The sequence below is a fragment of the Rhea americana genome, unplaced genomic scaffold (genome assembly GCF_003343005.1).
Source record: "Rhea americana isolate MKP2758 unplaced genomic scaffold, rheAme1 scaffold_67, whole genome shotgun sequence".
In the NCBI taxonomy this organism is placed as follows: Eukaryota; Metazoa; Chordata; class Aves; order Rheiformes; family Rheidae; genus Rhea; species Rhea americana.
Window position 1 is genome coordinate 1242543 of NW_028186834.1, and position 22112 is coordinate 1264654.

Sequence of the window (22112 nt, forward strand, 5' to 3'; positions counted from 1 at the left end):
ATATCAAATCAAGTCTTTGTTTTAGAATATCACATCCACACCAGCCATGCAAACTGTTCCYACAATTAAAAACTGCAATGAAAACCTGGCAGGGCTTAACGTATCCCACGGACATTTCGATGAGAAGAAGAACTGAATCCGGGCAGAATTCATTCTCCGGGGTTCGCCTCTCGCCTCTACCGCGACGYGGAGGGACTGCGGGCGTGCAGCGGGCAGGACGGCGCCCAGGCCCGGGRAAGGGGCTTCGAAGCACGCCAGCCCTTAGGGAAAGGCCAGCCCTCGGYTCAGCGCTCTCCTCTTGGGCAACTCCTCCACGGAACAGCACGCAGGAATACGACGTGTTATCATCGTAGTATAAAACCAAATTTATGCTAGAAAGTTCTGTCCTGAATACGCAAACTGCACTGCACTGATTAAACTAATTCTAGGAAGAGAATCTTTTACGATACAGTTTATGTGATTCAAAATATTTATATTGGTCAAATAAATGGTTTTGCTCATGTAATTTGCCTCTGTCTCCAAAGCAGCAGCTATATTAAAGTACCTGTATTTTCAAGGCCTTGGAAATGGGGGAAAGTGGTAAGAGAGAATTGCTGTAATACTGTTTCAAATTCTCCTCTCTGTATCTAAATTTATGTCAAACATCTGAAAGACATTCAAAAAAGAGATACAGGAGCTTAGAAAATACCCTTCAAAAAGAGAGTTAAAAGATTATTTGACTTAATTAAAAAAGGACACCAAGTGACTACAGGCTCTAATTATAATGACTGGATAATGGATGGTTCTTCAAAGCAATTGATTAAGTTATAACAAGACCCAAGTTACAACAAGATTGAGTTATACAAGTATTGGAGAAATAATATGGAAATAATAAGGTAAATCTACTGGGTCCTAGGAGTTTATTCTTGGTTCTAAGTTACCTAATGTCTTTATTAACTACATAAAACACATTATAACACAAAAACCAGCAAAAAATAATCTTAGCACCAAGGTGATTTAGCTTCGTCATGTTTGATATCAAACAAAAGTAAGTGTTGCACCGCAAGTATCTAACGCAGATTATATGACCACATAAAGAATAATTAGGATGTTATATATTAACATATAATCAATTCTACAGAGTTTTGCTCAAGGATTTAAACAGTGCCCAGACCAGCGGAAAAAAAAGACCGTCTGCCTTGCAGTGGATTAATGGTATGTGCCTAGCTTAGGTCACCAGCAGAGTGATCAGCTAATTCAGTTTACCACCACGCAGGCAGCTCCTGAACCTTGCAATGCCTAAGGACCTCAGTGATTCAGAACCAGTACTGGAAGTCGAAGTCCAGTGGGTACAGAACAAAACTCCTCCCTAACTGCACAGAGGATTAAGAAGTGTGTGGGGAGTCAACGAAGGGAAAAAAAACCACAGGCACATGTAGGTATATAGTGAGAATGACTGGAAACATTTTCTTCTAGTGACTGGATCTAGGGCCAAATACCTATTAACTTCAATGGGACAAGGATTTCTTCCCAAGCTTTTCCTTTTGTGTGTACAAAATGGGGTGGAGAAACAAGAGGGGAGCAGGGAACAGGATGTGTTTGAAGACCTGCTCCTGCTCCCTGCAAGCTGCTTGATCTGTTCCTGGGATTACTGCATGAAGTCCAATGTGAGACGATCACAGTAAATTAGCACAATGGTTTCTTCCTGTCCTAAAAGCTCTGAAGTAGACAGGATTCAATCCAATCCTATAAATCTAAATTGGAAAAAAGGTAATCCATTTTGTGATAAAACAGCTAGAAATAGCTTCTATCCTTAAAAAAAAAAAAAAAAAAAAAAAAAGAGAGAGAGAGAGAGAGAAAGAAAAATTCCCCCAAACGAGACCTTAATGCAATTCTAAGGTGTCACTACTAAAGCACACAATAGGAAATCCTCTAATGAATTCAATAGGTTTTACGTCAAGTCTTGTGTTCCTGGAAAGGAGGCAAAAAGCACCAAGCACATTTATATTAATAACAGCCATGGTGTTTTGCAAGGACTGTGCACTGATAAACCTTACAAAGAAGCAATTTCCAGCATTAAACAATTTCTTTCCTTTAATATCTTCTGAAAGGGTTTTGAAATTAGCAAATATAATATGTGTGGGAATAGGCAAAACTTTATAGCAGTAAGTTTACTTTTAATAGCAGTAGTCTGCTGTGTCTACGGGTAACAAACTCCAGTATCTTTTCATTACAAGGGAGCTTATTGTTACCATATGACTTACTGTGGGATTTCATTTCGCTGCTTTGGTGATCTGCCTGATCTATTAGGAAAAGCGCTGAGGTAGGGACAACATACACTTTACTGCAGTTTTATATTTTCTTGGCCCCTGTTGCTTCTAAGTTAGGCTACTGCCTACAAATTTTGAATAGCAATAAGCAATAAAAAGAATTTAACAAGTTTCTCCCATGAAAAAGATGAACTGCGAGAAAAAATTAAGCAAGTTCAAAATCAGGTGTTGGAAGTGGTCCTGCATCCCTGGACGTGACTGCTGCTTAGCAGTTGCAAGGTAAATAACTAGTGCTGCCAGCTCAAACACCTGCAAGCCATTACACTAATCTCTGTATGACTACTTTTAAAGACCTTTTATATACATTACACAACATATTTTCATATATATACTCAAAAATATATATATATATGGCGTCCCTTGTGCATGACACTTGCTGTCCTATTATCAATAATTTTGATAGTTGAATCTGCAAAAAAGAATATGCAAAACCAAACAGTACTTCATCAATGCTAATTAGTGTGTAGAATTAACCAGTAAACATAGGAAAACAGTTTTATAGAAATATATAYAGAATTATCTAAATACATGTTGATTTTTTTCTTTAGAATAACAATTTAGAAATTATTTTCCTCTGATGAGATACTCCAATATTGAATATACAGAGATTACTGTTGGAGGGAATATGTGCATGGTGTTATTTTAGTCGATACATATTTAATGAGTGTTCTTGCAGTAACCACAGTCTCAGACAGAGAGAAAGACTTTCAAAATATCCCAAGACATCTGAGTTTTCAGATGTTTACACTCCATTGAGGGGAGATTATTTGTCTGGGGTTCCTGTTCTCTGAGAGAGAAAAAAAAAATCTCTCTTAGATAAGAAATAAAGTGTTCCAGGTCAAATTTTGCTGTTACACAAGCATCTTCCTCTCAATCCTCAAGAAGTTCTAGGACTGTCTTACAAAATCCTTTCCTACCCTGGGATCCCAGGGATCATTGGGGCTGAAGAATAAAACAGACATTTAAATGCAGCAAATCCAGTTTGCAAAGAAAATGTATTCTAACTCCAGCCTCTAATGCTCAAATTTTGACCACACAAACAACGTACAAGTCAAAAAGAAACATCATGGTCCAAACGAGACACTTAAGCAGTAGTTGGATGATAAATGCTCCGAATCAATGTCCTTTTATCATTTGTATAATACATGAGACACTAACATCCAGTCAGGACAGGGCTGAGATTTTATACTGCAATAATAAAAAATAGCAAGAACGGCTCATAAGAAGGACTGATTTAAGTAACAGGGAAAGTACGGTCTATGGACGTTAGACTGAAGGGATATGGCACTCAGAGGAGCAATGGATGTGCTTCGCTTCCACTTCAGGCTTTCATCCAGACACAGGTTTCTGGTGCAATTTATAAGCAGTTTGTGTGGGCTACACCAATAACTGCACCTACCAGGGCCTGACCCTGATACTAACGGAAACACAGAACAACTTCACAGCAGTACTGAATGATTTTAGTATTATTTTTTTCTGGAAGAAATGAAAAGAGGCATTGTTATTATATTCTGGTGACATATTATGTAAAAAATATCCTTTCTTTGTACAACATTACCAAATTTTCCGGAAAAATACTGTGCTTTTTATTTTCAGTTACGGGAATTTCTATCCAAAATAAGATAATGTCATATACATATGCATTTGTATTAACATACACTGAAAAACGGTATTGCAGTCAGAACAGTTAGGAAGACTTCAAAAAATTTCAAACAGTAAGATATAACTGTATCTTTTAAAATACTCACGAAAATCCAAAGGACACCAGATCTTTAAGGTATCAAAACAGATGTAATCAAAACATTTATATCAGATTATACTAAGATACATGAGCAGACATGGAAGAGTTCAAATAATAATTGTAACTTTGGCTTGGAAGAATATCAAAATTAAATTTGATGAGCCACTTCCATAATTATTCTTGTGTTTTTACTTTCTCCACCAGCACAGAACCTTGTGATGACAACTAAAAGTACAACAACCACCGTGAGATTTCTCCTGGCTATGCAGTGCAGCTCACCTGATTCCTGAGGTCCAGTTTTGGGCAGGGACGACCTCCATTGTACGGCTTCTCCTTGAGCCACCGCGAGCGGATCCTCACTCCCGTTCCACAGGACGAGCTGCAAGGGGCCCAGCTAGACCAGTCACTCAACTTGCAATCAAAGGGGCACGGAACCGTGCAAGATTCTTCAATGTAACCTAAACCAAAAATTGAAGAAGATATTTTAATCAAAGCCACTTCTATCCTCTAAAGTCTCACTACAATGTGTATAATYAACATACAGAATAACTTTTTCAAGAAGAAAAGATCTTCAGGTCTTCCAGTGCTTTCCTGACAAAAGATTCTGTTATTATTTGTAAAAAAKAGCAGTGACTGAAAATAATTTCTTATTGTTTCAGTTCAATGATCTTTACAAAGGGAATCATAAAATCAATGTAAAACACACAYTGACAAAAAGTAACTGCTGTGAAACTGGTAGTAGCCACTTGGCGGTAATTATTGTCCCTACAAGAATTAGTCCGTAATAAATTTGGCACTTGTTGGCAGGTTACTCTGGCAGGGAACGGAGAGGCCTGGCCACAGCAAGGGCCCTCACGTCCTGGAGGAGCACGAGCTGCTCCCAGCGCAGGGAAGGCGCACTGGACTTGCACCCTGGCCCCTCGTCAGAGGAAAAGGCACCTGGGAGGAGGAAGGATTTGAACGGAAGTATCTCCCAGCCATGCCCAGGTGAAGGCTGGGAACGAAAGCTCGCGTGAGCTGCTAGTCTGAGGATGTCATTGCTGCAAACTCAGCCCAGGGAGGGAGGGAGGRCACGCAGGAGCCGGGCTCCTTCTCAGCTGGGCGCAGCGTGGGAGTTGCTCCTGGGAGAAGCAGGTGAAGCATTATTGCCTCTCTACTCTGGTACTTCTCATTAGCTATCTCTACAACTATTTTGCCTATTATGGGTTTCAGAAATAACTTTCTAAAATCTTGCCTTAAAATCAGACTAGTAGACGTCTTCAGGGGCCAATATCCTATGGGATTAACACCCAACAGAGCACCCCAGGGTAAAAGCATAATTCCTCCATWCAGGCACATCCCCACCAAGTTTGGAAAGTGGTGCGTGGAAGAGGGATGATCCGTAGGCCAGCACTGGCCGTTAAGCTTCCCGCAGGCAGAAAGGTAGAGAAGAGGGTGCCCGTAACACTCAGGGTCACAAGGGAATTACTGATTTGGTCAGGAGTGCTCAGCAGTTTCCAAGCATTCCTTCTTACTATGCTACGTTCATTCTCTTTGAATTTCTATTASCTGGTTGTCACATCTGTATGTACTATTTCGATATAAACAAAATAGAGGTATCATGTTCGAGCATGAAAGTCACTGGCTGCTAAGATCAGCCTTTATTACAAAAGGCTTAGCCCCTCTGACAGCTCTGATAATTATGATCATGGAAATAACTGGATTTCATCCCTACCAAATTTCTGRTATTTCTCATTTTTATGCCCTTTCTTTTCAGGTGGTTTTCATCCCACTTACACTCCCCTGTATATTCCTTACCTATAGAATACCAAACTAGCTAATTCCATTATGCTTTTAAGAAGAATTTCCCCCACGCTCTGTTGAGATTGTGGGGAACAACCCTACAGCAGCTGGGAAAGACAGAAGCAGTTTCCTTCCCCAGCCCACTAACAATAGCCCTGAACAGCTGGGAAACACCAAAGCCGAGGCATGGAAATTATTCCGTCCTGCAGCTGATCTTTTCTAACACTGCAATGTGCTAACCAGCTGCCTACGCAGGACCRAGACTGCGTTACACCCAAACATCGAGCCAAAGCAGCAGCACGCTGCCTTGCTGACGGTATTTTCAGGGAAGTTTACCCCAGGAAACTATCCAACTATCCTCCTCCTGCAAGTGTAACAAATAACAAAGCTGGTGTTGTGAACAGTGACTTGAATAAATGCTAGAAACAACAACCGTTCCTCCTTCTGTTACATGATGCTCTTTTTCTTCTCCTCCTTTGCTTTGCGTCAGGATTCGGTTACCTTTCCTTTTACAGCAGCCACCCAGKAGTCTGACAGCTACAACAATTTTTCCACAGTGATGCATGCTGTAACTCTTTCCTAAAGCTGTATAACTAACCCTGTACAATGTGCTCTGTTTTACTTTGCTACCTCGTATCTCTCTGGGTTGAGCTGCCTTTTCTTGTGCAGCTCTAAAGCGCTGGCATTAGATATCTTAGTTATTTCCTACCCGATCCACTACAGCGTTGTTTACGTTTCTTGAGATATTTCAACTTAGCAACTTTTGTATTCTTATCTAAATGAGATTATCCATGTGCACACCCATATACACATATTTCAAAATAGACTCACATTTACTAAAATGAAACTTTCAATATCCTACTAATACTCTATTCCAGCTGCTCAGGTTGCCACTCAAAGCAATTCACAATACATTATGATAAGTAAAAGAAATTTTCTCATGATAGATTTATGAGAAGCATTTCTCAGGCAGTTCTCCAAAGAGTTATATTCCACCACCACATGAAATATCATTTTTCCCTGGGCYGTGTGACAGCCTAGGTAATTAACTCTCAACAGAAACAAAAAAGTGCCTTGTTTCAAAGTAGGATTAGACAGAGGGGTTATCAACTCATCAGCAAAGGCAAAATGGGCTAAGCCTCTTGGTAGGTAAAGACCTACATCTGTAATAAAAAAGAAATACAAGAAAGAAGAAAGGTAAGAAAGAGGAAAGAAGAGTTATAGTTAGTAAAACTGAAGAGAGTTGTTCTACTTCATCCCAGGGAAGTGCTGGGGGATTCCTCAGCAAACCACATAATTTCTGCAGGCTTCCTGGTGCTAAGAGGCCAGCTTACTATATTTCGAGTTTCCTCACCCATATTTATAAATTATATTATTTATAAATAAATAATGGTCTGCTAAGAGAGCAATAAATTATATTACCRTCCAAAAGAAACCAATTCTCTACGTTGAACAATACTACAGAAGCAAAATGAGAACATAACTTTCTTTCAAGCTCTTCTTGTAAGCTGCCATTATTTGCTCCATTAACCGCTCGAGATTAAGCCTGTGCTGAGGACCTCACGATCAAAGATTTCATTCAATAAAAAAATTTCTGTAAAAATCTTTATGTGACAAATTAGCTCTGCACAGACATATAACGTCTTTATGGATATTTTTACTGCTAAGGCCAGCCCTCAGGAATCCCAGAGCCTGAACACAAGAGAGAAAGTCTGCAGAAAGGAAGACTTTCCCTTGGTCAACAAGGATCGGGTTAGAGATCATTTAAGCAAACTGGAAATCCAGAAATCCAGGGACCCGATGGGATGCACCCAYGATTTCTGAGGGAATTGGTGGATGTTATTGCTAGGCCACTCTCCATCATCTTTGAAAGGTCATGGAGAACAGGGAAGGTGCCTGAGGACTGGAAGAAAGCCAGTGTCATTCCAATCTTCAAAAAGGGCAAGRAGGAGGACCCAGGAAATTACAGACCAGTCTGCCTCACCTCCATCCCTGGAAAGATGACAGAGCAGCTCATCCTGAATGTCTTCTCTAAGCATGTGGAGGAAAACAAGGTGATCAAGAGTAGTCAGCATGGTTTCACCAAGGGAAATCATGTTTAACCAATCTGATAGGCTTTTATGATGGAATGACTAGCTGGGTAGATGAGGGGAGAGCAGTGGATGTGGTCTACCTTGACTTCAGCACGACTTTTGACACTGTCTCCCATAATGTCCTTATAGGTAAGCACTCAGGAAGTGCAGATTAGATGAGTGGACAGTAAGGTGGATTGAGAACCGGCTGAAAGGCAGAGCTCAGAGGGTTGTCATCAGTGGTGTGTTTAGTTGGAGAGCTGTAGCTAGTGGCATTCCCCAGAGGTCAGTACTGAGTCCAGCCTTGTTCAATGTATTCATCAATGACCTGGATGAAGGGACAGAGTGCCTCCTCAGCAAGTCTGCTGATGATCCGAAACTGGGAGGAGTGGCTGATGCACCRGAAGGCTGTGCTGCCTTTCAGAGAGAGGCTGGAGAGCTGGGCAGAAAGGAACCTCAYGCAGTTCAACAAGGGTAAGTGCAGGATCCTGCACCTAGGGATGCATGCACCAGTACAGACTGGGGGCTGACCTTCTGGAAAGCAGCTCTGCAGAGAAGGACCTGGGAGTGCTGGTAGATGACAAATTGACCATGAGCCAGCAATGTGCCCTTGCGGCCAAGAAGGCCTATGGTATCCTCGGGTGCATTAGGAAGASTGTTGCCAGCAGGTCGAGGGAGGTGATCCTCGCCTTCTACTCAGCCCTGGTGAGGCCACATCTGGAGTATTTGTCCAATTCTAGGAACTGCAAGAAGAAACACCTACGCACTGAGGACTGCAGCACTGGTGGGCAGTTTTGCAGTAGCCCAGTTTCTTTGTAAACTGCAAGAGGCGCAGTACACAGCACACCTGGCAAAGCCAGTGAGGGGCTGCAGTGTCCTTCTGCATCCCACTGCATATTCACCCTAGGGATCGTGTTGGGAGAAGGCAGCAATTAATAGGCTTACAACCTAACGTAAGACACTGACATCCACCYGATTGTTGCACTTCCAAATGGCAAACCTGAGAGGTCCACACAGCATTAAAAAAACATGCCAAAGGGATTTCAAGTGGCTGACTTAAAAGCAATTTGAAAATGAACATTTTTTCAGCAGCTCTGGAAACAGATGCACTTCTAATTGAATTGGCTTTGAACTCAGTTGTAGTCACTCTAGCATATTTCATCATTTCAATTAACCAACTTCTAGCAGCTCTACCCTTGTTTGTAAACCTTGGGTGCTTCATAAAATTCAAGGTCACAACTAAGAAATGGACAATTCTGCATGTCACCCCATCTGCCACTAGTAATAACACAACTAATTTCCCTCAAAGCCCATAGGATAAAAGAGGTCCCCCTTTAAAAAATAAATGAGGGAGCACAAGAGCCAATATTGTCATCAAAGAGCCATTCCTTAATTACACAGACCAAAGGTAAGTGGTAAAAAAGATTGATTCATTTTGCAAATAATATTCACATTCTTTTGGTAACTGAATGTGAAGTATATAGAGCAACACTGGTAAATCTCTGCAGTCCTGGAAGTCGAACAGCTCAGATCTCATTGCTGAGCCCCAGTGGACCACACCGTGCAGGGCCCACACTCTGCTCCACTGGCAGCTCTTGGATCTTCTATGAAACAAACCCCGTGGTTATCTCCAGCACCTTAGCATCGCTCACTGACCGAGCACACCTTCAGCGAGCGGGCTGCCTCTGCCACGGCCACCACACCGCCGTTAGCATTACAAAGTGTATTGACTTCCTTCTAAGGTCTTCTGGGGTTGGTTCAAGGGTGTAAACGTTGAAGTAGCCTAGGTGTACAAGTGTGTACAACTTAAGTGATCTAAGCAAGTCTGGGAGTCTTAAAGTTGGCAGCAACATCAGCTGCATCTGAAAATAATCCAGTATGGCTACAGAATAAATGCTTACTCCTTTTTTTCTTTAGTATGCAGTGAYTTGAGGTGTTTTATACGTTATTAGCTTGCCAGCTGGGAAACTTAAGAGATAATATAATGAACATAAAYACAACCAGAAAAACCAACAAGAATATCTTTCACATCAAATATTTTGCAATGCTGAAATAATGGACCACCTAATCTATTCCTGCTTGCTTTTGCTCTCCTTATGTTGTAGGAGAGTGATTAGAGATTCTAAATAGACCAGAGAGTACTTATAAAAATACCGGTAAGTTTAACTCATCATTATTGTTAATGAAATTCATACGAAGGTTGCTTTTACTTTTCAATTTCATAGCCTTTTTAAATCTAGATGAGGTGGTTATGTTGACGCTGACTTTGCATTACGATTCCTAATTTCTTTTGATTTTGCATCACAGTTTTCTTCCTTACAGAAATTGCAAGTTTACACTTAATTTTGGCTTAAATGTAAACTATGATAGTTGACAGATTTAACCTTTTAGCTAAACTCTAAAATCTCCATTAATTAACACATTCCACRAAATATATTGTGAAACAAACTGAGAACTCTTCTGGAGAARAAAGACTCTTCTGACAGGAAATAAACAGGACTTTACACCGCACTTTCTTCTCATCTGGAACTTCTCATGCAAACAGCAAGAAACCCACCATACAAATCCATCTGGAACCCAATTCCTAATGCAAGTCTGGAAATCATTCCCCTTCTCTGAGAGGTCCTTCCCCACGTGAACGGTTGGCCCAGCTGCTGGCTGACAAACTAAGGAAGTTTGTGCCAGCTTTCATTTACCAGGCTAGGTAATCTTAGGGCATTGTCCTGGCAGATGGTTTTCACAGGATTTGCCAGCCACAAGCGACCACCCATACYCTAGAGGACAAAACCGTGGTGAAATCACTGTAGCCCCTCCACTGAACATTTTTAACTAATTCTTCCTTACTCAAATACAAAAATCATACACTGGGATCAGTGTCAGTTAGGATAGGAGCTCAGCTGTGTTTTCTTATGATTTTTACTGTTTCTCACCYTACAGCTGGTAAAATCATACCTTCTATCCCAACAAAATCGAGTAGTTAGTATTTTMTTCATCAATATCTTCATTCTCTGAATATTAGGAAAGAAACTCATCCCACTCCACTTTATTACGGTAGTACTCTTTCTATTTACAAATTGTTTAGCCTATATGTTCTTACAGACTACTCACTCCATAGCAAAGAAGATATTTTTAAAAAAGGAACTGAGATAATCCTTGTTTATTATTATTATATTTATATAATAAAACAAGGCTTCTGCAATACATTGTGAAAACAAAATTAAATTGTCTACAGAACGCCAAATTCCCTTCTTTCTCACACATCTGACTTCTCTCAAAGGCCCAATTCCAGAGTAGCTGCAAAAAATAGACGTACTTTGCAGCATGTTCTGAGCATCAATATAGATTTGGGCTATTCGGACCACACGGGAAGTATCTTCCAGAGCCAGGAGTCCATCACYGGGAGAAAATTGTCGCCAAATGGCWACCAAAAATACCTCCCCCATCAGTAAATCATATATGGCTTGAAAGTCAATGGTTTCAGGCTCTGTTGGCACACACACAGAAACTCAATTTCAGAGTTTGGGGCCCTCCACTGAGAATATCATTCTGCCAGCTTCTGAGCATGCAAAGCTAGACATTGTCAACACAATATGCCAGCTCATATCGGCTGCCAAGTTAGGACCCCAAGACACGGACAAGCTGCATTTGGATGACTTAACTCCAACAATAATTACATGATTTCCTTTTCACAGGATGAGAAGTGCTAAGGCAATCCCATGTATCCTGATAATTAACAAATATTTTGGGCTATGATACAGCTCCTGTATCAGAAAAAAAATACACATGATTTTGCAAAAGAAAAGGAACACAATCAAAGCAATTAGACGTCATGTAGTAAATACAAGCAACRAGGTTCAAAACAACGTGAAGAAAAGCTTTTTTTTTTTCCTTCTTTAAACAGAAAAAATGACTATGAGGTAGAATATCCTGCTGGACTGGCAGTCATAAACGCTTCAGGTACTTCACTAGTCTTTGGTTCTTGGGCTTRATCTTAATGACTAGCATAAAACACCTCAGGTGTTTTTACATTTTATGAACTTCGTTTTTCATTCTTGTTAAGATTTTAAGTAGTCTCAGTGCACTAAAGAAGCAGCAGCAGAAATAGCTCAGGCTTGATGGCTCAAAATCAGGAAAAATGAAATCTCTCTCCTTGGGTTCTCTTCATGTTCCCAGGTCTTTAATTTACAATCATGAGATATATTAATGAGTGTAAGGGCCTCTGTTTAAGAACAGGTCAACCAAATACCGAAAAGGCACTGAAGAGCTTTGGTGGCAGCACAGCCTTCYGCAGCTTCCCCTTCCCGCTTTCACAGGAGGCAAAAACCCTCCGGTGATATGGTGACCTCGCAGATCAATACATTTAAATCAATACACTGCCTTAATTCCTTCTTGTCTCATTGATGCTAAATGAGAAACCCAAGTGCGTACTTTAATTATACTCACACTATTTCAAGATGCCACTAACCATTAGGAAAATTTGCAAGCTCTTTTCTGAGTGTCACAGATAGCTACCAAGAGGACCGGTGTTGAGAGTGATTTCGTGGAGKGTGTTTTAGCATGATGTCTAGCCTGCAATGATAAGGAGTTTCCCTAGATCACCTTGGTACAGAGGCAGGYATATAAACATATCTGACTTCCTTAAATAAAGATGCACTTTAAAAGATACCAAAGGCAACACAGTGTTTTAAGAAACTGTTTTAAGAAAGGGAAAACTCCTCCTGATTTTCCACAGCTTAGACACGTGCACTGGGAGAAGAGCAAAGCTCGTTCAGATGATGAAAAACACTTGCATGGAAGCAGGACATTTCTGTGATGTAGCCAGGGCCCAGCAGAGAGCGTAGATAACTTCCTCACAGATTTTTGTTTCACTTTTGCAGCACAATTTTGAGCACTGGCATTGAGTACTTCAATTTTTTCTGCTGGAGACCTTCCTGGCCASTAAGTTCAGACTGAGGCCAAAAGAGAGGCAATCATGTTAATGGCTACGATTTTTGATGGTTGCTCTCCCATGTTACCAAACATTAATGAGATCCAAGATTTCACAGAGAGAATCTGTCTTTAGCGAGGGAGATCAGAAGTCTTGCAAACTAAGCTCTTAGTGATTTCATTTACACCCTCCCCACTTACRAAACAGGGAGAAGAGGGAGATTTCCAAATACATCTCAGACCCAGGAACAGACTARGGAAGCATAAATTCTCAGTTACTGATCAGTATAATTTTGAGAATCCTTAAAATAAATTGAGCTGAAGTTTAATTGTGTCTATTTTTTCCTAATTCAGGACCATTTCTTCAAATCTTCCAAATTCAGACAGTATTATGTTTCTGAGTTGGYTGCTCAGACTACTTTATCAACCAAACTATATCAAGCAGCTTAAAAGATACCCTCTACTCATCCATTTCTTCTCTTCATGCTGGTTTTGTTGCTGTGTGCAGTACACCAGCAAACTCATTATTGCTCCTTTTATTCAGACACTGGTCCACATGCAAAATGTTGAATTCTTATTTTCGCAGGACTCTTGTTCCACACATGCAGAAACAGATGRCTTTGCTTCAAAAGACTTTCAGGATATGTTAGACCTGAAACCCTTAACACTATGTGGAACGAATCAGAATCTCTACTAGTCCAGCTGGCACAGGGCTCCCCACCACTGGTGACACAAAACTGTGACTTTGCATTTGAAAAACACTGATTTGCCATCCATTTATTTACCTGAGAGTCCTGCTCATCACTGAGCCCATCAYTGAAGGGCTTAAATCAATCTGTCAAAGAACAGAAAAACTAATGGAGTTTAATAAGAGAAACYAAGGGCGCGGACAGGAGCAAAGGCGGCTCGGTAAGCGAAGGCTCACGGTGTATTGGCTGCTCCACACGTGTGCCTCCWCGAGGGTCACGTTGCCCCCCATTTCTACCAAACAAGCGGGACAAGCACGTGGCCAGAGCGCACTCAAAGTCCGCAGCATAATTCACCTTAGAGCAGGCTGCCGTGCCAAGGAGTAGCAACGARAATTCAGGATCCTGGAAAATGTCATATTAAACCGTCGGAAAGTGAACAGGGAGGTTAGTAAAAAGTCATTCCTTCTCACAGCCCCGCACTGCCGCCTGTTCCAGAGGGTCACTTCACAGAACGCCGCAAAACGCATGCAAGAAAGAGGGAAGAAAAGATATGCTGTGGAGATTTATATTTAGTCGACGAACACCAACACACATCATTACGACTAAATGCGGCAGGTACAGAGGATGCTGCTCGTACAGCTAACCCTTTAAATATTTTCTTGAAAGAGGCGTGCTTGCTCTCTGTAAGAAGACAAAGATCTGGTGAATGTGCATTCCTGTGTATTAACGCCTCCAGGGAAGTCTTACCTTGTTTTAAATAAGCTGCTTTGATAACCTGTTTGACCCATTTAGAAATAAGGCTCTTTGATGGCTTTTTACCTTTGATTGTTTTGCCAGAGAAAACACAGCAATAGCAAGGTCTGAACAGTTGTTTCCCTGATCCAATTTCATTTCAGAATTCTTTTAACATCCAGGAAATAAGCCAAATTTTCATACTGCGAGTAGACTTTGGAATAAAGGAAAGGAAAAGGTAGGAAAAAGAGTTCTTTAAGGCCTGTTAGGAGAGCAATATGTAAAAACCCTTAGCCATACAAGAAACAGAGGGAAGATCCTTTAAAAGCTCTARCTCTGCTTATAACTTCATGGGCAACCGCAGCTATAATTAAGAGTGTCACTTTGCACTCAAGGAAATGCATAGAAATGTCTGAAAGGTCCAGAGGAAAACTCAGCTGGGATTTCAGGGCTAAATTTAGAAGTTATTTAGCTATGAGATAGTGGACAAGTGGTTATCAGTGACAGCAGCTTYGAGGAATCCTGAAGCAGGGACACATGAGCCAAACAGGCCGGTCCTGCACCTGGAAACGTGCCTCAGCGGCCTGCGATCCAGAGCCAGCCTCGACCCCCTCGCAAGGTGAGCGGACTGGCAGGAAAGATTAAGCCCTGGTGCACAAAGAGGTTAATTTTCAGCTGGAACTTCCTTCCTCCAAAAGCCTCTAAAAGGCTTTGTTCTCATAAATAATACAGTCATTCATACTTATACGTTTGGATGTGTGCAGGGAAATGCTAGCGATAAGTTTGGTATATTTTTAATTGTAGTTTTGTCTCTTAATACTCCTATAGCTTATTTATAATAAATAGGCCATCGAGAGAAATCCCACAGACAGACACAGAAGGAACCACAAGAGAGAAACAGGAGTTTCGTAATATTTAAATAAGCAGACACGGCAAGCAGAGGAGGTGCAGGAGAGGCTGAAGAGTGGGCCTATATATAACCTTCAACCGACAGTGCTGCAACCATGCATTACTCCCACACTTTTGGGGAGGAGGAGGCATGCTGAGGCTCCTACGGTACGGTCTAGAGATGGGGAGAGATGAGCACGGGCAGCTTTGCTCGATTTTGGCAGGAAAGAAAGAAGGCAGCGAACTGCCTCACTTGTAGGTTGTTTGTAGCGTGGTGTTTATGACATTTTTTTGGAATTAATGGTTTGTGGGGGGAAAAAATGAAATTACAACATCCAGCTTCATTTAGTTTAAGAATAAAACTCAACGCTTAAAAATATTTTCAAAAGCACAGSTGAAATGAGATTAAAAAAATGCTCAGAAAAGTTTCTATTTCAGAAAAATTTCAAAGCAAAATCAGAGAATTCTGCAACAATCTCATTTTTCAAAATAATATTGACCATATATGAAAAAATCTATACCACAGTAAATGTCAAAACAGATACACTTTCAAAAATATACAGCATCYATTCAACGTAGCTTTTCCATTTTTTTTTYTAAATCTGTTGCTGTGTATAGAAGGTAAGTATGCTATCAGTGCAGGATAGACTTGGATCACATTTCTTTAATGTATCAATTTATGCTTATAGATTTTTGAGCTATATAACTATAATTTTGCAGAAATAATATTAAAGTCTAGTGATTAAAAGCTACCTGAAAATGTCTCACAGTCTCCTAAAATAACTCTTCCTCTTTTAACTTGCAYGCTTTTAGCATCCTCCTCCTTCTAGCTGGAAAAAAGTAATTTTGCTAAATACTACAATTACAGGTATTGCTTTAGAATTGAAGGAACGCTTGCTTTCATATAACCAAAAAGATAAAAGACTGAGAGTTAGAGAGTGCAGGAATTCAAACACAGAGTTTTAGRGTGAGCTCTTATGTTAACTCTCAGGTTAAGGGCAGGGAATTTCAATTAAGTGGGTGGCCAGGATTTTCAAGTAAGGGAGCGTAAAGCCCATAGGAATGCCCTGAATAGAAATACAGTACCACTGTGTGCTGACCTTTTGGAAAATCAAGCTTCATGAGACTTRATACTACATGGTTTTAAGCAGCAGAGTTGAAATTCCTGATCCATGACCTTTACATACTTCCCTAAATCTCTCAACATTAGGGACATGGTTAATCAGGAAGGAAGAAGCACTGGCACTCGTGGTAAATGCTGGTCTGCTGTGCTTCACGGGGTGGGCCTTCCTACTGCAACGTCAGAAACTCTCAGCTTTTACGTCATCAAAACTCTTAAGTCCTCCTGGTGCCTCTGTCTGCTAATCCCACCCTTCCAAGTCCAGCAAACGGACTGGGAAGAAGCGAGTGATGTCCCTGCACTAGCAGAGATGTTGGGAAGCCTTCTGCACRTCCTCTATCCTCTTTAATTTGAACAGCTGCAAACAACCACATAACAACGTAACATTTTGCTGCCACGAATAAAGAGGTATATTAACATCCCTGCCATGCCCCTCATAAATTTAGAGACAATTAAAGTCTTTTAAGGTGACTGTAAGTTACAGCTAACTGCTCCATGATTTAAAGCCAAGGTCTACGTCTGTTGTGTCTTTCTTCCAGGTTCATGTTGTTGCAAGAAAGGCAGAATCTGAATAGCATAAGCACAGTTCCTAAGTTCTTGCCTTCCATGAATTCATCATCAGATCAAAAGGAGAACCTCTGTGTAAGAACATGGAAATCTCCAGCCTTTGATTTGGAACAGATGAGGCACCCTACGTTCTTCTAAGATTATGAAATACCCTGTTGGCATAGCACAAAAAAATGAGAGGAAAGGGAACTGCACGAAATAATTCAAAACAAAGGAGTTGGAAATTCAAAATAGTACCAGAAACTGAGAATGATAGATTGAGAGAAGTGAGCAAATTGCAATTAACGGGACAGTTTTCACATCCAGAGAGGATGCTCCATCAGCCAACGAGCRCGTGGCTAATTCCCCTGGCCCTCTGGACCAGTGGAGAACTCTACACAAGACAATTCAGTCTTCTAATGAGAAGACTAATTGAGGCAAAGCACATTTGGCTGGAGACATATACCTCTATCCATAATTTCATAATTGCATTTCCAAATTAAAGGAAGGAAAAGAACTGTGAACCAACTCCAGAAAAAAATAATCAACATGATTTTGAAATGGCAGGTCACTTGTTTCTTGAGCTTACTAAATAAAATCAACGACACCACTAAAATAAACTAATACAGTTATCACAAAAACTAGTCATATAAAGAAGGCTACTTTGTTTTTTTCTGGATATCAGAGAAAATTTTGGTGCAGAAAGCAATAAAACTCAGAAAGACCTAGGATTTTTATTTTTAATCTTATCATACCTAATGTTCATGAGCTACCCCAAGAAAAAAAATCACTGTGAGGACAGGTAAATTGGACAAAGTGTGACCTGTGCACCTACCTAGGGTGCTCAGCAGCACTGAGTCAGGCCAAAGGTCCATCTMCTCCGTATTCAGGCTCTGACAGCAGCCAACATCAGAAACTGTAGAACAGGCAAGCTAACAGCGAACGTTTACTAAGGCAAAGCTGAAATGCTTTTGTCTTCATTGCCTTTGGACCTCTGTATGTGGTAATTACACATATAAATATTATTCCCCACTGCTGAGGGAAGGTAAGAGACCAAAGTTTGCTCTCTAGAAAAGCTACAAACTGACTGTTCTTACTGCCATGTACTTTGGGCTCACAGCRTTATCAAGCCTGGGACAAACCTAAATCTAATTTTTAAGGCAAGGTTTGTAGCACTGAAGTCTGTCTTTCTACATTTTTTAAATGTCTTTGAAAGGACTCAGCAAAGGACTGAGTTGTAAGGCTCAGAATTTCTCCCTTTTGTCCTGGTTCAAGAGAAAGAAAGGAAGAGCCCTGTCCTGCAAAAAGAAAAGGGCAGGAAACAAAGAGAGGCCAGGAGACCTAAAAGAAAGAGAAGAGGAACAYGCTTACCTGCCATAAAGCAAGAACAATGCCTAAATATCAGAGCAATTAGCATTCAATAAATAAGGTGATGGCTTAATTAGATATAATCAGCTAGCAAACGTCAAAAGGTCATCTGATATTAATTGTGAGCAGGCCAAATAGAGTTACTTAGAAAACTCTGTCTTGAGTAATTTCTCAGGGCTCAGCAATTTTGCATGCTTCTGTGATTTGCTCTTCTCTATTATGGTTGAACAACATTCTGCTAATTATTAATTGGATAATGATTTCTTTCTATTGCTAATTGAATAATGTGTTCAGAAGTGCGTTTTGAAAGCTTCCAGCTCTGGTGACTGTAAATATTGGTTATATCTTCACTGAAATAATACGGTTTGGAGGCAGGTCCCAAATGATGGCCAGGGAGCCTATGTCCCTCTGCTYGGTAGGCCCAAAGCTACAGAAAAACCTGTGCGCTTGGGAGAGCAAGGCAAAGCTGCTTCCCTGCTCGCCTTGCAGAGGGCAGAAGGTGCCCAACACAGGGCAGCAAGTAGGAGAAACAACAGACCTCAGCCACCTGTAGAGGCAAGGGATTCAAACGAGGGAAGGTTTTAGTGGATCCCTGCCACGGGATAATCAAGAGCTTCACAGGATGCTCTGGCTCTGCAAGGTCCATGTCTTACTGCACCAGGCTGACATCAAGTGTGACTTATTACAAGACTATCCTGAATGCCTTTATTTAATCAGATTCTCTGTTTTGGGAGAGCAAGAGCCTGAATGTCTTTAGTATTAAACTCTGGCTGGCTGGTTCACCCTTGGGGGAGTRTTCCATGGGCAGCAAGAAGGTAGGAACATCTCACCACTCATTGCCCTCCCACCTCCAAACCTGAGGGGCTTAGGAGTACTCTGGAAGTAGACTGTAGAGGGAGTGCATACGAAGGGCTCTGCTTYACGTTACTGACCACCTCTGTAACTTCCACTATGGACTCTGTGTCAGGGCCATGTTACAATCGTTTTAATCAGGTAATAAGGTGAAAACAAGAAAGTAGAAAATAATCCTCTTGTGCTGGGATCCCASTCTCAACCACCTCCCTAAGAGAAGCCTGACCATTAAAAATGCCACATAAATATCACTGACAGAAAACAGGCTTCAAGGTTATTCAGAGAAGCCTCCCACATAGAGGAGCTCCTCTTTTTAATTGTAATAAAAGCCTCAAGTTTTTCAAAAGAGCAAGTCATTGCACAGACAAACCCACTCTCAAAACCCAGCAGTTCCCTTTTTGCAGAAGAAAAGGCATGTTGCGGGGGAAAGGTATGGTATTCCTCCTTCACGGGACACAGAGGCATAATCAATTGGCACAACAGCACATTGCTGAACACAAGCCACAAAAAGCTGCTTTATGAATCAGTGCAGCCAACTGGAACAGTAATAAACAGCTGCACACTGAATTCACTCTAGGGTTGAATCACTTCATTAGGTTTTTTTTTCTTTTTTTTTTCTTTTATCACATACAGCTCAGGCAGCTGATCTTCATCCTGAAGACCCTCCACAGAGCAGCCCCACTTTTTCTGCTCCTTCTTCCTCAGGAACTTTCATGGTCCTGTTTGATTTATTGATCTCCACCTGAAACTCCATTTCCCYTCTCTGATCATACAGCTCACCAACAGTCCGCCAACCTATCATATGACATTGTGTAGTGTCCTGGGCATTTTGACTGGAAGTTTGAGAGAGCATCAGTGTTTTCAGTGGGTTGCAGGAAAAGTACACATTTGCCCTGCAGAAGCCAAGGTAAGATAAGAGTTGTTGTCTGTAAACCAATTTAGAGCAATGATTTTGATAAACTGCAAATTATGGAGACTAGAAGAGAATATCCAGATGAAATGACATTTCCTGCCCCAYTGCTCCATTTCTGCCTTATCTCCAAGGCATCTGCTTTGTTTGACRTAGGCTACTTGATTAAATATAAGAATTCAAGCAGCTGCAAGGACAGAATCACAGCCTAAAACTTCAGCAAACCTGGAAACTGGGGTATATGCTGCATATCAATCTAGGCTGGAGATTGATATAGAATTCCAAGGATGAGACCACTGACTGCTAAAATCATTTGTACTTGGCAGGAGAGACAGAAGGGACATCACAGAGCCTCTGTAATTAAACATGGTTGTCTCAAGCAAATTCCTAATTCCCATATTAGAAACAACTGTAAGGATGGCAAATTTGGTGAGAAGGAATAAAAATACATCAACAATTTTAAAAAGTGAAATAGGATATATGTGCAAACAAAATGCTGATTGACATACAGCTTTTCCTTCTAATTTAGCTTATACTTTTATGRGATTTTAATACAAATAAAAGAAATCCATCTGGTATCATGGCTTTGCACAGCCAAGTTCAGCACTGTTCTATTTAATTTCAATTGTAGGGAATGTCAGAAGATCCTTATAYTAAACTGAAGAAAATCTTAGTACTAAGAACTGCAAGAAGATATTAGAAGACTCACATTCAACATTTATGGCTACTTTGTGAAAGCTGCTCCAATCCAGCAAGCACAAAGGTACACRCATAAGATAGGGCACAACATGAACTGTTCAGTACATTATTCTGCTCAGGATCAGGTTACRTGCATGTGCTGGGCACTTAAATATCTCCTTACCAGAACTGCTACAGTAAGATGGTTCCACAAGCCTGCCAGTCTTATCGTAACAGGCGATAGCTCGGAGTCGAACACCTTCTCCACATTCTTTGGTGTCTCCATGTAGTCTCATTCCTAATTGCAGCTCTGGTTTACTTCCTTCAATAATACAATCTGACCAATTTCCATGGGGCTCGGATGTAAACATCTCACAGGGGCACAGCTCGGTTTCAACTTGAGGATAAACTTCTGTATTCTGGCATTTGTCTCGCTTTCTGCTTCTCCCTGTTCCAACCACAGAAATCTGCTCGTTAGCTTAACATCTGCTGCTTTCGATAACAACACATCATATTATTTATACTTGCAGGAATTCAACACATTAGAACCAAGACAATCTGAATGTTAATATACAGCAATGCTTCTGAAGCATCTATTAGCCCTTGCCAGTGCTTTGGAGYGCAAGGACAATGTATTTATCTCCAGGGGCTACCAAAGAACCTGGAAATTCTGTCGTGATGGACACCGAGCAAAGTGCAAAGTCTTACTGTAGTAACGGTCTGCTGAGAAAATTCTTTGTAGTTTTATACAATATCATGTTTCCCTAATTATCTGATGTAAACAAATCGATTGTCTTGTCTCTATTCCCCTTGCAATCAATGGTTGCTAGGGCAACTTGCAAAGGAGTCTACATTAGTCAAAACTTTTTCTTTGAGGCTACTTTACAAATTAAACATGTACTTTGCACAAAAACTCTACTTTGAAGAAATCAGAAAAGATAATCCTTACAAAGTTATTAGGTCTAGAAAGCATTTCAATGGTTACATTTGGTTTAATGTTTTATTTTGCTCTATTCCTTAACAGATTTTTTAAAAAGGGTGTTTAAAGATCTTTCCTCTTCGGGAACTTCAGGAAGCAGAAGAACATAAATAGAACTGCAGTACAGCTCTTTGTAGTTGGACTCTCCAGACCCTGCTCCTGGAGGACAGCTACATCTCCTGCAAGTCCCAGCTACCAAAAGAGCTACCAAGAGAAGATAAAGAGCAGAATTCTTGCTCCTGAATCCCTCAAGGGAGACCCTTTGGTCTKTGTATAGACTCTGAAAGGAAAAATCAGTGCTGTTTTTGCCATGGGTTAGCCAAGGTGAAATGGAGTAATCTTTATGCTGTCTGAACTCAGGGATGTCTTTTCATTTGGCATCCACACAGAAGAGGAGACTCCATCTTTAGTAACAACCCCTATCTATATCACAGCCTCAAAGTGCTCCTTTGGGATTCTGGACAGTCTAAAAATAGTTTGGCAAAAAGTTTTTAAAGTTGCAATGTCAAAAGAAATATTT

The 22112-nt window shown here is 40.8% G+C and overlaps 1 protein-coding gene across 1 annotated transcript in view; it reads right to left on the reverse strand.

Annotated features, from left to right (window-relative positions):
- The window catches only part of THSD7B (thrombospondin type 1 domain containing 7B), a 260059-nt gene that overhangs the window by 72805 nt on the left and 165142 nt on the right, over positions 1–22112 (reverse strand). The window contains exons 14-15 of the mRNA XM_085320933.1: positions 20798–21061; positions 4330–4508 (exon numbers count right to left, since the gene is read on the reverse strand). Coding sequence (XP_085177059.1) covers positions 4330–4508; positions 20798–21061 — 443 coding nt within the window. The remainder of the gene's footprint in view (positions 1–4329; positions 4509–20797; positions 21062–22112) is intronic.